This window comes from Aythya fuligula, chromosome 8 (genome assembly GCF_009819795.1).
Source record: "Aythya fuligula isolate bAytFul2 chromosome 8, bAytFul2.pri, whole genome shotgun sequence".
NCBI classification, from domain to species: Eukaryota; Metazoa; Chordata; class Aves; order Anseriformes; family Anatidae; genus Aythya; species Aythya fuligula.
The window spans coordinates 20,425,315-20,439,873 of NC_045566.1; the positions used below are offsets into that span (position 1 = coordinate 20,425,315).

The 14,559-nt window shown below is 43.7% G+C and overlaps 1 protein-coding gene across 4 annotated transcripts in view; it reads left to right on the forward strand.

Annotated features, from left to right (window-relative positions):
• Nucleotides 1-5,152: 5,152 nt before the first annotated feature.
• The window catches only part of RASAL2 (RAS protein activator like 2), a 141,920-nt gene continuing 132,513 nt past the window's right edge, over nt 5,153-14,559 (forward strand). For all 4 annotated transcript variants that reach the window (XM_032191993.1, XM_032191994.1, XM_032191995.1 and 1 more), the window contains exon 1: nt 5,153-5,226. In XM_032191993.1, the coding sequence (XP_032047884.1) occupies nt 5,178-5,226 (49 nt within the window). In that variant the 5' untranslated portion in view covers nt 5,153-5,177. The remainder of the gene's footprint in view (nt 5,227-14,559) is intronic.

The window sequence follows — 14,559 nt, forward strand, 5'->3', positions numbered from 1 at the left end:
TCCCAGTTTATGTGCATCTGTTTACGCTGGGCTAGCGACTGCAAGATCCTGCATGAGGACCAGGAAAGTGTGAAGACAAAATTTGAGTGCACATTTCTTCCATTTTCTCCCCGTTTTTTAAAATGTTGTAGAAACTTGACCCTGTTTTAGCTTCCCACCCTCCCTCTCCCTGATTTCTCCCTTCCATTCTTCCCTCCCTTGCTTCTTAAAAAAGTGCAGTTTGATTAAGAAGCTGTAATCTCTTTATTGTTCATTTCACTTAAAAGCACCTTAACCGGCCTAATGAACCAGGGGCTGTTTCTCAGTCAGTTTGCAATAAATTTCCTGGATTCTGGGTTATTCGCTCAGCAGCTAACCGAGGCAATTAGGCTGCTGAGAACTCCTTGCAGCTGAGGGCTGCCAGGCTGGCACTCCTGGCCCTGGGTCAGCCACAAAGGCTTTCCCCCTTACTGGCAGCGGTGTAATTTGTGCAGGTTTCAAAGGCATTTACTCGCGTTTCAGATTTCCTATCTTCTGAATTTAGCTTCTTGTCTTTTGTGTCTGGCTCAAATTGCAACTCCGAAGCAATCTTTAGCGCGCCTTCCCTTGCATGCTTACGCAGAAAACTGTCTGCCTCCTGGGGCTGGGAGGGCAGTGGGAAAAGGAGAGAGCAATCTGCAAATTCTTCCTCATCCAAACCTTTTGTTGACAAAATAGGAAGCCTTATCCTTCTCTGTAGATGTTTTATGTAGTCTTCGAGTACCGGGTAAGCTCCAGCAAAGGTGATTTGTTCGTTGGCAATGTTGTGCTTGAGGCGAGAAGCACTTGGCACAGTGCAGCTGTATTCTGGGGGCAGCATTTTGCCTGAGCCTTTTGTGACAACCTGGAGTTGCCGAGTGCTGCAGATCCCAGCAGCTGCTTCTCCCAGGACAGCCGTGACGTCCCCTCCTCCAGACTCACTGTTCTTGACCTCTGCCCTCTGACAAAGGACCTGGCCTCTGCTTCCTGGCCTCTGTTGTTTGTTTTTTTTTGTTGTTGGTGGTGGTGTTTTGTTTTGGTTTATTTTTGGCAACTTTTTTGCAGTGTTTCTTGTCCTGTCCTGAGTTAGTAGAGACATTTGGTTTTGATAGCTTGGATTCAAGAAGACAACGGGTCACTTTACCAGCACATTTCTGGAGATGTGCGTGGTCTCCCCCTCCCTTGCTCTAGGTGTCCTATAAAGCATAATCATTCCATCAAACACAGCAGTGTTAATAATGCCCACAGATACTGCTAACGTGCCTGTGCTTCACATTTGATGAAGCAAAGCAGAGACCTGGAGCTGTAATGGTCATTTAGGCATTGAAAATAACTGTGCTTCTGCTCCCAAATGAAGCCCATCTCTGCAAACAGACTTACAGCAACCTCACATGCAGCCTCAGTGCTCTTTTTCTCAGTTATGTTCATGCCACGTTATTGCACAGAGAGTCTTGAATAGAGGGCACTGAAGATGCATTTTTCAGTTAGATTACTTTTTCCAGCCAGGACCCATTTTGCAGGGATGGGAGGTGGGAATTGGTGCATATCTGTAGAGATAAGCTTTAGGAATGAACATGGTAATGCGAATATATATTTTTTTTAATAATCCAGCAGGTCTTTCATCTTTTTTTAAAAAGCAAGCCTTTGAATACAGACCGTGTAAATACTTTGAGAATGATCAAAACTATTAATGCATCATTGATTTCCTCCATTGACCCGCCTGTTAGATATTTAATCTCCTCTTTATAAAAAGTGTGCGTTTCTCCATTTCAAAAGCAGCCTCCCACCGCCCTTCACCTAGCGGGAAGCATCTCCCGCTGGCTTTTTGTCACGTCGCCAGCCTTGACGCTGCTCTTTCAAGGCTGGCTGAACACTTTGGGCTCCTTCCCGTCGCTGGCTTGGGTTTGGGGTACAGATTCCCCGCTGTACCCACAGCTTTGCTCAGCGGCCACCCAGCCCATCGTGGAGCTTCCCGAGAGGAATCGCGGCCGTCCCCTGCTAGTCCCCATCCTGCAAGCTTCCTTCTGCACCTCCTTTCTGCTCGCTACGTCCGTGGCAATACGCTTCTGTGGCTTGCTCACCGCTGGTAAGATTTTTAATAGTAGTGGCTAGTAAAAGCATTGCCTGAGTTGGGTCTTTTCCACACATTTGTAATGGTTCTGGTGTTAAGGTTGTGTGTCACTCTCAGAAAAATATTAGATAAAATTGAGAAATCAGCTGCTCTGGGAGCTGCATAGGGAAGGTGTTTTGGAACTTCTGAAGCAACTTGTTAAGTGGAAGGCCTGAGAAACAAAGTGATTTGACTCATGGCTTATATTTAGTATCATTACCTACTGCACTAGGTTCCTTTTTCTTCTGAGCATTAATGTTTCTGTTCAGGAAGGTTAACAGGGAAAACGCCCAGCAGAAGGCATTTGTGTGCTTATCAGAGGGCAAATGCATGGAAAACATCAGGTCAGTGTGCTGGATGTCAGCTTTTTTTTTTTTTGGTTTAAAGAGCATGTAGAAGGAGGAGTATTCGAGGGTGGGGAGAGGATGTCCTTCCTTTTTGGTGAAGCCTGTAAAATTGGAGGTGCTCATGGGTCTTCAGTTCAAACGTGGCCTGCAGTCACAACACCCTCTTTTGTTTCTTGAATCAGAACTGGGTATCATAAAGACGGGATCCTGTGCTTAAAGTGTGTGCTGGGATCCCAGCCACAAAAGGGATAGTTCTGAGGTTTCAAGTGAATTTGTAATTAAAGCAAAAAATCTAAGTACTGTTTTTACATACAATGTTAAAAATATGATTGACCTTAAGGTTTTTCACAAAATCACAGAATGTTAGGGATTGGAAGGGACCTTGAAAGATCGCCTAGTCCAATCCCCCTGCCAGAGCAGGAACACCTCATGGCTTTTGTTCGGAGCAAGTTTTTACTACTTCTATCCGTAATTATTTTCAAGCAAGGGAGGCATGCCCAGATTCAAAGGGCTGCTTGCGGAGCTTCAGCCTGAAGCATTAAACTTTCAAAGATCTTTGGGCAGTCCTAGATGGCAAAAGAGCCCTAAACCCAGGCATGTTTGGGACAAGAAACTGCGGGACTCCTCCTGTTTCTGGGACGGGGCGAGGAGCTGTGATCAGCTCATCACCAAAGCATAAACCATACAAATAATTGTGATGTGTGTCAGGTGGAAGTCCCTAATACTGGGGAAGCAGGGTTAAAAATGGAAGTGAGTGGAAGAAGCGGAGCGCAGAGCTGAAGGCCGTGTGCTGCTCTTCGTTCTCGTTCCTGTCTCTGGACCTGATGGCGTTAGTTTACCCCAAAGACCTCTTCAAGGGGTCAACTGACCAGGCGGTTCTTTGTAGGTGACCTTAGATAAAGACCACATTCAAGACCTTGTTCCTGTTCCTTATGGAGTGTGAGAAGCAGCTGAGCAGCCATAGCACTTCTCCCTGTATACAGACATGAAGGAATTTGAGTTCTCAGAGCGCAGCTGCTGGAAGCAGCGTTTTCTTTCCCTTGCTGCCAAGCTGTTTGATCCTGGGGCTTGTTAATTTTATTACCTGGGACACCCTTCACAACCTGGCTGAGGAGTCCCTGCTGCCTGGGCACCCCAAGTAATCGCTCTTTCGACCAACACAAATCTGAGGCGCTGTGCAGAGCCCTGTTCCTCCTGAGATTCCCCGTGAGAACAGCATCATTCCGCCGAGGAATCCCTGGTAATATTCATGTGGTAATTGTTTCAGCACTTGGCAGGGATGAGGGTGTTAATGCGAAGCCTTCTTCGGCTGGCGCATGTTAAAGAAATGATTTGTGTTTTGTGCTGTAGCAGCGATTTCATTACATCTGAAGAATGAGGTTCTGGATGTCTCGGTGTGGATGCACACACACGCTGGTATTCAGGCAGTTCGCTGACGTATTGGACTGCACGAAGCTCATGTTATCTTCTGTATGGATCAGTTTCCCAAACGGGACAGGCTGTTGCCTAAATTTCTTAATATCCACGTGCTGCTTTGCTCGCCTGATGTCGTTGCTGGACACCAGGTGAGCGTCCCGACCCTCTCAAGGGCTCCCAGGAGATTGTGGATGGTCCCTGGTACGTGCACACCCGCGTGCACCTGTGTGACCACGTGCACAGCCCCAGTGCATGGTAAATATTTCCATCTATGTGGCTAGGAGCCCCAATTCCAAGTGGATGTGGACTTGGGGTTTGTTGGAGATGACTAGTTTCTGAGTCGTCCCAGTATAGGTGGGGGTTGGCCACGGGGCCCACTTAACTGGCTGACAGGTTAGAACCTGGCCCTTTGGGCCCTGACCCCTCAATCTCACATTTCCATGCCTTCAGGGATAGCAGCAATTCGATTTTACTTTGCTCCTATGGCACGATTTGAGAATTTGGTTTGTCATGAAAAACAGGAGGGGAAGAGATGGGCTGTGGGGCCTTTGGGTAGCCAGCTCTGCAGGGAGACAACAAGAAGGACGCTTGCTGAGTAGTCCCAGACCTTTCGGTGTTCCAGCTTGGAGGGAAGAAAGCTTTTTATTAGGGTGGTCTCTGATAGAAAAAACAAAACCAGCGTGTCTGAAAAGGTGGCAGCTTTCTCAGAAGGTGCCTCCTGTGCCTCCCCCTCTTTGCCTTCCCTTCCCTCCCTGGAGGGACGGGAGCTCTCTGAAGTCTTCCATACAGGCACTGCAAGACACTCGGTGCTGGAAATCCAGGAGGCTCTCCAGAGGAGGAAGCGGTGTCTCCTGTTTGTCCTGAGTTATTCTGTCACAACAATGGCTTCAGAATTGACCTAATGTAAGAGCTGGGTTTAATCTGATGGGAAGATGTTTGTGTATTTAAAATAGTTGTTCCTCGCCGGGGCCACTCCCTGCTTTTGTCCTTCTCTGCCGGACTTTTCAGCTTCGCTTAGCTAATGTGCGCTGCTTGTTTACAGCAGAGATACTGCAGCATGGAGAAGGAAGTCGCTACGGTTCGTACTGATTCAGTTCCAAGCTTCCTGTGCGTGTGCACACACGTGTGTGTGTGTGTGCAGGGAGCTTTCAGCCTCCTCCAGCCAGACCCTGTGCAGCCTCAGTAGGGAAAGCAGCGGGAGCGGCGCAGACGGACGCAGACTAGATGCTGGCAGGTTTTTTTATTTTGAGCTCTTCCACCCAGTTTGGTTCGGAGCAGGTTTAGACAACACGGTTAAAAATTCCGGTATGGCGAGCCTGGTGAGGAAGATGCTAGTGCAGACAAAGCCGTGGAGCGGTGAGTAGGAGAAACGTCTTGCCTGATGGAAAAGATAACTGGGCAGAAAGCATTGTGCTAGGAGAAAGTAGCGGGCAGAGAGCTTTGGGGCTTTGTTGCTATTTTCCTCTTCCATTTCCAGTGTGAGGAGGCTATCTGGAGATATCAAGAACTTTATCCGTGGAGGATAAGGTTATCCAGAGGGACGCACCAGTCGCTGGGCATTCACCTCTAAAGTCCCCTCCTCAGCCTGCCCCGGCATTTCTGCCTTCGCTTGGCGCAATGACAGCAGCTGCCCATGGACACGGGGTGGCTTTTTGCTTGTTTGGGAGATGCTGGGGGGGAGTGGGGAGCTTGCAAAAGACATCCACCTCGGGAGCACATGAACTGTTGTGGCGGTTTTGACAAATGCATGGGACCGAGAAGAAAGTGATGCTAATAAGCTGTAGGAGAAATAGTTCCGCCGCTTTATTTTTATTCCTTTGATTTGGTGCTAGCCAGGTTTCGGTACGGTTCTCTGCTGTTGCGTTGGTTACAGAGATCATCGTCGGCAGCGTTGTGTATTTTGGATTTTAAAATATTCCAGTAGTAGCAGCAGCCTGTGCCTGGGGTTTTTCATTTAAATTTATGGTGTTTATTCAACTCTTAATTGCACAAATTAGAATAATTGTGGAGTGTGATTATATGTGGAGCTGGTGAATGTTTTTAAAAAGCTCTCAAATTTATTTTATTTATTCAGGAGTTTATCGTTAGCTGCGTCTCTTGTCTGGTGTAGGTGTCCTTGCTTCATGCTGCTGCTCTGCAAAGCAAACATCAAACTGCCACAGCAGGGAACGATTTTTGCACCCTTATATCCAAGTAAATCAATCTTTAATATGATGGAAATCTGTTCGGTATCTCGGGTGAATCAGGTCTGTTGGGGTGAGTTATCAGAGACTGGAAGAACCCTCCCCAGGCAGGAGACCCCTCTGCTGAGGACAGGAGGTCACGATCTGAGCGGAGAGCCATAAGGTTTGCGCGAGTGCCCACTTTCTCAATGTATGAGCCTCAACGAAAGGTTATTTCTGGGAAATAGGACTTTTTACGTGAATTACTTGCTGCTGTTGTTCTCTCACAAAGCAGCAATTTGGTCTGTATTTGCAGAGGAGACAATTCAGACACAGGTGTAATTTCTTGAATAGAAATTATGGGCTGGATGCTCAAAGCATTGCTTTGGCCCTTGCTAGCAAGAATGGCTTACTGGAAACTGGTATTCCCTTCTAGCCCAAATGTACTTGTCTCTCTTCATTTACTCAAGGCCTTTTAGAAACTATGAATTTTCTGCCTCTAGGAAAAGCAGAGACATCATTTGAAGTTGTATAATCTCCTTGATTGCATTGTGACAGACGTGGCATCACAAAGACCGAGAATTAAAGAGGGTAACTCTCTGATCTCACAGGGCCTAACCTGGGATTTGGAGTAAATTAACCAATCTTTGTGAAAGGAAGCAGAATGAAAATACGTAAATACAGCTATATTTCCCCATTTTAGGGATAAGGAGACTGGAATGATTGTAGTTGAAACTTCACTTGAAAAAAAGTCAGTCTGAGAACTAGAGGTTTTTTTTGTTGTTGTTTTGTTTGTTTATTTTTTCTATACAAAAGTCTAGCAGGTATTAAATGACTAAAGCAAACATTGACCTTGCATAGATTTTTTCAGAGAAGTTTTAGCCCATCAATGCTTAAGAGAACAATTCTTTGATGAAAGAAACATAGCCAATAGGGAAACATGCAATAAACATCAGTGCGATAACTTTCTGCATAATTTTGGAATCCCTGGAGAGGCTCTTTGGGCTTATCACACTATTTACACTGTGGGGATGTGTGTTAAATGCATTTTTCTTTTATTTTTATTTTTTAAGTACGTGCAGGACCTTAGGAATTTCAGGATGCTGGGAGAATGACACGAAATGCAGCTGTTTGGAGCACGATTCCAGAGGAGGCACACCTGATGAAAAAGCCCTCGGTTAGGGCACACACCTCCAAGCACTCATCCTGCCCTGCACGAAGCTGTGTGCCTGAAGCCACTTGGGTTTCTTTATCAGGGGGGGACTGTGTGTGCTCAAGACCTTGGTTCTGTAATCCCTGCCTCCTGTCTGAAGCTAGCGCCTGCATGAAGGGATTGTTGCAATGGCTTCAGATGGAAAAAGGAGTGACACAGTAATGAGACGTTATAGGGAAGCGTAAAGGACACTTCCAGTACTTACTTTCCTGTGTTTAAGATATGGGGAGCAGTAAGAACATTTATCTACTCCTTATGCTGTGTTACCATATGTAATTCTGGCTGAAGGAACATCTGCAGCAAGATAGGCTCATGAACACTTTGGTGTGCCTAAGTAGAGTCTGTTTCTCATTACCACTTGTCTTTATTTAACTATTCTCATGCCATTAAAAAAATATCTCTTACTTAATTCTTAATTCCTAGTGATAGATTTACTTATACAGGATATCTGGATGTTTTCCTGGGTTTGCGTGTTCCAAATTTATGCATGGTTTTAGCACTGACAACTGGCAGCAGCGCTCTTTCAGAGATTTCAGGATTAATGAACCAAATGAAGAGCATCAATCTTTAGGAGGGACTTTCAAGTGGTGACTTCTTTGTAAGAATACATGTTGGGCACAGGTTATTTCAGCTGCAGTTATCTTCTACTTACTTTGAGAGTTCTTTTTTAAATGACCCATCTGTATAAATATGCTCAGGGTTGGTTGTATAAGAGAACTCGTGAATGTTTCACCAGTGGTGCTGGAGCTGAACATCTTAAGATTTAGATCTTTATTTAAAACAAAAAGGTTATAAAAAATGACGGTCAAAGGAGACAACTGGCATATTGCCAGCTTAGCAACTGCTATTGTGTTTCTCTCTCCTCTCGTGAGATCCCTATTACTTTTAAAATGCTGTTTAATTTGGCTGACTGCTAGGCGTCTACAACTGTAGGAGAAAATGCAAATCATTTTTGGGGGATTTGAGGTAAACTGAGAAGAGCTTGAGCCATGCCTTAGCTGAAGAGGCATTTAAGTCAACTAAAATTGGCTCTTCCTTAAAATCATTGTTTGTCCTATGAAATAACAAAGATAAATGGTATGGAAAACCTAAAACATTTAAGAACAGCAAAATAACAAAGACTTATAGAGAAGCACTTAGCTAAGCAGTATCCTTTGTTTTCTAACTCCGTGCTGTATTTCCTTTTAGTTAATGTGTGAAATGACACCCATTATTTCAGCTGCATCACCACAAAAGATGCTGCCATATCATCTGAAGATTGTGCAAGATGATGTTGGGTGCAAGAGGCTGTTCAAGGAAAGCTGAGGTTGTCACATCAAAGCTCTCAAATAACAAAAAGCAATAGCCTTAATGGCTGCCCCATCTTAACGGTACTTTCTCTGGCAGGTGAATAATGAGAGTCTAACAGGAATCTCCAGTGCCTCAGAGGGTTTCTAAGTCGTGAGGAATATCTTATATCTGGGAATGCCAAAGATAACACACTGGGGGCCTTTACAGTAAACCGCCATACGTGACAAGTACAGCTTTTAAAGGTAATATGCTCGAAGTTGTCATATCAGACCTCCATAAGCAAGTGAAATTCAGCATTAATTTCATCACCTGCGTGCACTGACACTTATGCTCCCAGTTCAATTGAGTGTGCTTCGGAGCATATTTACCAACAAAAGCATCTTGTGGCATCAAAATCCTGCAATTCAGGTGTCAGAACTATTGCAAGTCTGGCTTAAATGTAGTAACGCTGTATTATTCCATCATGCGGCCTTCCAAAACCTAGCTTCAGCAACTCTTTTAATATTCTTGAAAAAAATAAGTAATAATAATAAGGCATTATGTTGCACATTCATTTTTCTTGCATACCTTCTAGCTTAGCACAGAAATTTTCAGTATTATTTCCTCTGCAGACAGGTAATTGCAGGGAGAGGAAATGAAGCAGTGTTAAGTACAGAATCTTAAACCATGTGTATAAAATCATATTTATGTTTATTGGAAACAATAGAGTGTGTTAAATTGCTTGAAATACTGATTTTTTTTTTAGGTTCTGAAAAGGAAAGTTGTCATTAGGAAACCTCATTTTTATTTTTAAGATCCTTTGTTTCTGAATGTACCTTCTATTAAAAGTAAGCCTCTTCTGTTCTTTGTATCTCCATATCTGCTCTTTACTTAAAAAGGGGACAGTACCAAGGTTACTTCTTTTGTTCCCTACTTGCTTTTCTTTGTGAAAGTAAACTGGCAGTTGTGTTCTGACATGACAAGATAGGTTTTTCTTTATTCTTGGAGTGCAAGTAGTATTCTCTGACAGCTCCACAGACTGGACTTGCCTTTCTATCTCTGCAATAGGTTTGTGCTTAGATCCTCCATAAGTGAATAAAGAGTTCCATGTCATAGACTATCCTCAAAAACAGGACTAAAAATAATTCTTAGTATCCGTGCTGTGATACTGCTTGTGGAGTTCAATAGAGCTCTCTGAAGGGGCTCTCTCCAGTTCGGAGATCTGTTTGTGCCCTTCCATCCCATGCTGTGGATGCCCTGACTGTTTGAGGACAAGCTTTTTTTGGTAATCAACACAATTTTCCCTGATTTAATTCCAAAACGATTTAAGCTGTACCAGGGGAAAGCCGCTTTAGTGGCTGCATTTCAGTAAGGTATCTTAAAAGTTTCTTTATCCATGTTAGATAACTGCTGAAGGTGCTCAGTTTTCCAAATATGCCATTGTTATCCACTGAGAGTTCAGAGGGTGTTTATCACATCAATTGTCATGCAGTTGTTGTCCCTTCTCCTAACCAGCTCCCCACTCCCACCACCGTGTAAATAAACACCACCTATTGCTGACGGTGTAAACACTTAGAGCATTCAGGTTCTGCCCTCAGTATTTCCAGCTATTATCATGATTAAATTTGCAGTCCTGAGGGTTGTTATCTGATAACAGTAACAGAGGGAATTAGTTTTGAAGATGAGATTTCCAGTTTAGTAGGGCCTGAGAGGAGATAGCAAATGAGATGATAGTTGAGGTTGAGGGAAGAGGAAATCTAAACTGTGAGTTCAGTTAATACTGAAAGTTGCTTTGGGACGGAAAGTTATAATTAGGCTAGTCAAAAAAGCACAAACATACGTAAGTGATTAATTTCCTGCTTGTGTCTCAAGTTTTTTAAAGCTTACAAGTGCTGCTATGAATCTTTGGATATTGCCAGTTACTTTCTGGGACAATCACAGGCAGTGGCTAGCTCTTCCCTGAGCTAAATTCGGCTTTTTCCTCTGTAAGGGCTCAGAAATAACTGCCCGTGCTAAATTATAGCTTTCTAGCTGTCAGATTTCAAGAGCTCTACAGAAATTGTCCAGTTCGCATGGCCAGGTAACGGTGGCGTTAGACATGTCTATGTCAGAAGAAGCTGCAGTTGAATTTCCTTGATGCTTTATTGCTCCTGGAATAGCTGCAATTAGGATTTGAAGATAATAAATACATCTGTGTCTTCCTTCTCTTCTCTTCTCTGCTTTCTCGCTACTACGTGTCATGTTTCATGACTCTAAATTTCCGAGCATTAAATACAAGTTTATTCTTTCATTTTCTTTTGTGAGAAATTGTGTTGTGTGCCACTAATCTCTTTTGTATTGCCTAATTGGTAGGCAATTCTGCTTAATTTTCCCAGTAGTATAGTTTGTGGCAATTGGCTTCAGTCATTTGAGTGGGAATCCTTTTGTGTTACCTTGAATAATAGAGAAAGGATGTAGAAAGGGGATTTTTTTCCTTTCTGGAATTATGTGGAAGTTGCCACCTTTTGGTTCATTTAAAAATGCCCTTAACTATATAGTGCAAAAATTAGGAGCCTTAATGGTAAAGGAGCTGAAGCTCTCACTTTAATGGTACTTTCATTGCTCGCTTTAGAAGGTGTTAAAAAGAGAAAATGTAAATTAGCGTTAGACTAGATTCGTTGCATTTTTTGCTTTGTGGAAACTGTTGAATTGTAGTTCATTTTGTAGTCCGCAGTTGTAATTTTAAAATGGACCTTAAATAATGGACTGAAATCAAAGATGCACAGGGGTGAACTCTCCTGTGAATTTCAGTGATATATGAGCTCTTAAATTCCCTGTGGATTGGAACGGAATAGATATGAGCTGTTCAGCTGTGAAAAACACAGTGAATACAACAGGAAAGGCTGTATGATTTAATCCATCTATTGATTGTGTTTGATGGCTGAGCAGAGGAGAGAGGGAACAGAAAAAGTAAAAGGAAAAAAATCAGTAGGTAGAGGAATGGAGAACAGACGTAAAACTAACTTTTTTTCCAGTGAATGTGCTAATGAGATTCTGAATAAGGAATTGATGTGCAATCATCTCTGTATAAAACTTGTGCTATTTCTGGAAAGCCTTTTGTAGACTCGAAATTCCGCTGTAGACTGATTTCAGTAACAAAGTCAGTTTAAGACGTATTTGTCTTTGTTCTCCTGCCTTTGGTACAGGTTCTGCAGATGAGCCTTCATAAATGGTGGAGTTGTAAGCTCCCAGTCACTAAACTGAAAGGTTTAAAAAACTCAGAGCACCAAAATCCTCCCACCAGATCGCCTTACAACCAGAGCTTCTGCAGGGTACAACGGTCCGGTGTGAATAATGAATTCTGGGTTTGCTTGTGTTGCAAATCAGGATGCAAAAAAAAATATATAAAGCTGACTTTCCCTGGAGTGGGCAGCCTTAGTGATCCTCCTTCTATCAAGCTGCCCACTGCAGCTTTGCAAACGTGTACCTGAATTTCCACCCAAAGCACCAAGGCACACTAAATGGGATGTACATGATAACATGTCTTGGTAGTTTGGTAGGAAATGTGAATTTTGTGGGAAATATTATGCCAGAATGGAAAGGTAAAGAAGCTCAAAAGAGACCTTTCTAATGTAACCTCTTACATCTAAAGAGTGTGCAAAGGTTAATTGAAATTTCCAAAATAAATGTCTTAAACATAGAATTGATGGTGTATTTACTGCACGACTGTGAATATCTATAGCATAATCAGCTATTTTCGGGCACTTTCGGTATCAAGAGTTTCTTGCTGCTTTGTGATAACGTCAGCTTCACCTTTGGGCTAGCAGGGTGAGGGAAGTCTGGTGGGGCCTGAGACCCAAAGTTGTATGGTGAGACCTTGGGCTTCACTTGGTGCTGTTGTTGTGTCTGCTGGGTGAATACATTGCTCTGTGCAGAAGTTCAGTGAAGTTATGAATGGAACAAGCTGAGACCTGAGACTTCTTGCTAGTGAAAGAAGAAAATGTGCTGAAGCTCTTTTTGGAAAAGCTATCTCGGTGGTGCTAGGAGCAAACCTGAACACTTCCTATTCTGGCTCCTGCGTGCGTCTGTTGTCAGGGAGAAGTTGAGAAGGAGGTGGGACAGGTCAGCTTCAAACACTAATACATACATTTAAAAACAAACAAAATAAACAAGCACAGAAACAAACCCTCAAGCCTTATTAAACTCTTAAGGTGATTTGTTAAGGATTATCTGGAGGATTGTCTTTTTATTTTTAATTGCAGGAAATTATGTTCCTTGAGGGGTTTATATTTTAAGAAGATAAGCTCTGATTTATCCCTGATCTTTTTTCCTCCTTTGTTCCACAGTTTACTCTAGAGAAATAATCATTTTTCTTCCGTAAGTCTTTTTTGTTTTCTTTTTTTTTTTTTAGACAGCCACTCTCCTCACTGCAGCCCCTGTCAAGGAGTTGCAGAGTGCGATGGGGTCTTCCCTCAGCCTCCCTTGCTAAGCAGCCCCAGTTCCCTCAGTTCTTCTAAAAACCCCTTGTTTTCTCATCCCTCCACCAGCTTCGTTTCTTTTCCACATAAGCAGGAGCAGCTCCATGTCCATCTGGTAGCAAGGGGCCCCAAATTGCACGTGGTGCTTGAGGTGCCAGCTCACTGGTGCTGAGCACAGAGGGGCAGTGGCTTCCCTGCCCTGCTAGCCACGCTATTCCTGACACAGTCTGTGTTTGAGAGACGAGTGTAGGCGATCTGGGGACGCTTTCCTTTGGTCTAGCTGGTGCTTGGATGGAGGTCTGTAGGAGATCTGTGCTGCCCTGCGCTCCTGTGGTGAAATGAGGACGGTGGCATCAGGGCTGGCTGCACTTTCAGTGAGGTGAAGACTGCTCATTTACAGAGCAAAGATTAAGGTCTGTGTGTGTGTTCTTTCCTCCTCCTCTCTGTGTCGTCCACGAGTCACTTGTGACCTGCTAAGTTGCATTTTCTGAAGCTCCCAGAGCCGGGGCACCGCTCGCCTCAGGCCTGGGGACATGGCTGTGGGTGCAGGAGCCCTGTGAGGAGGCCCCTCACTGCCCCTGAGGCCCGAGCTGGGATTTTTAAAGAACAAAAAAGGACGCATTAAACCGAGATAGGAAGTTGCATGCTATCCAAGCAGTACAACCAAGCTCGTGCCGAGCTGACCCTGAGCTTTATCTCTATTTGTGGCATTCCTGTGAGATCTGATGTTGGCATTGTCCTGCTCCAGCCCCGCTCGCTGTGAAATGAGGAGGCGACAGGAAGCGAAGGCCTTGCATTTCATCTAACGTGGCGGTGGTGGGAATACCAAATTGGGAGGATTTCCTGGCCGTTCTTGTTTTTTTGGAAAGAAGAAAATAAAACCTGACAACAAAATACCTTTGTTCTCTTGGCCTCTTCCCTTGCTGCTCCTCACCATGTCTGCCGCGCGCATCGCCAGCCCAGGCGGGATGTTTCCAGGCTTCTTTTTGAAGATATTTATAAATAAGTTGAGCTCCATATGCTTTTGGTGTTGTTGTTGTTGCTTCCCCAATGACTTCTTTACTGTAAGTCATTGTAGTGCTGCATAATTGATCCATGCATGACGACTTGCATCCAGGGAGGGAAGTCGCAAATGGTTTTGGCCTGCACTGTGCAAGCGTAGAGAAAGGAAATGAAAGAATAGCTTGACAGTAACCCGAACAATGACAGCTGGGGAGAGAAACTTGTAAAAATAAATAAGTAAATAATAACTCAAATTAGCTTTAAGTTGTTCAGAAACAATAATAATGTGCTACGTAACTTTCACGAACTAAAATAGACTGGGGAACAGCGAGCAGATTTCTCTCCTTAAGCCTCATTCTGCCCTGCAAAATCGAGCTTTATTTTTATAAATGTCAATAGATCAAGCAGGGCAAAAGCATTTTAAGTCGTGAGTATTTTTAGTAAGGAAGAAAAGCACTTCAGTGGTGTTTTCTTCCCATACATTATTGTTATAAACTGCATTGCATCAGTAAGCTTCAAAAAAATCAAGATTTCAGGTTCCATGCCTTCAATTTGTAGATTTTCTTTCCCAGCATAAAAGATGTCA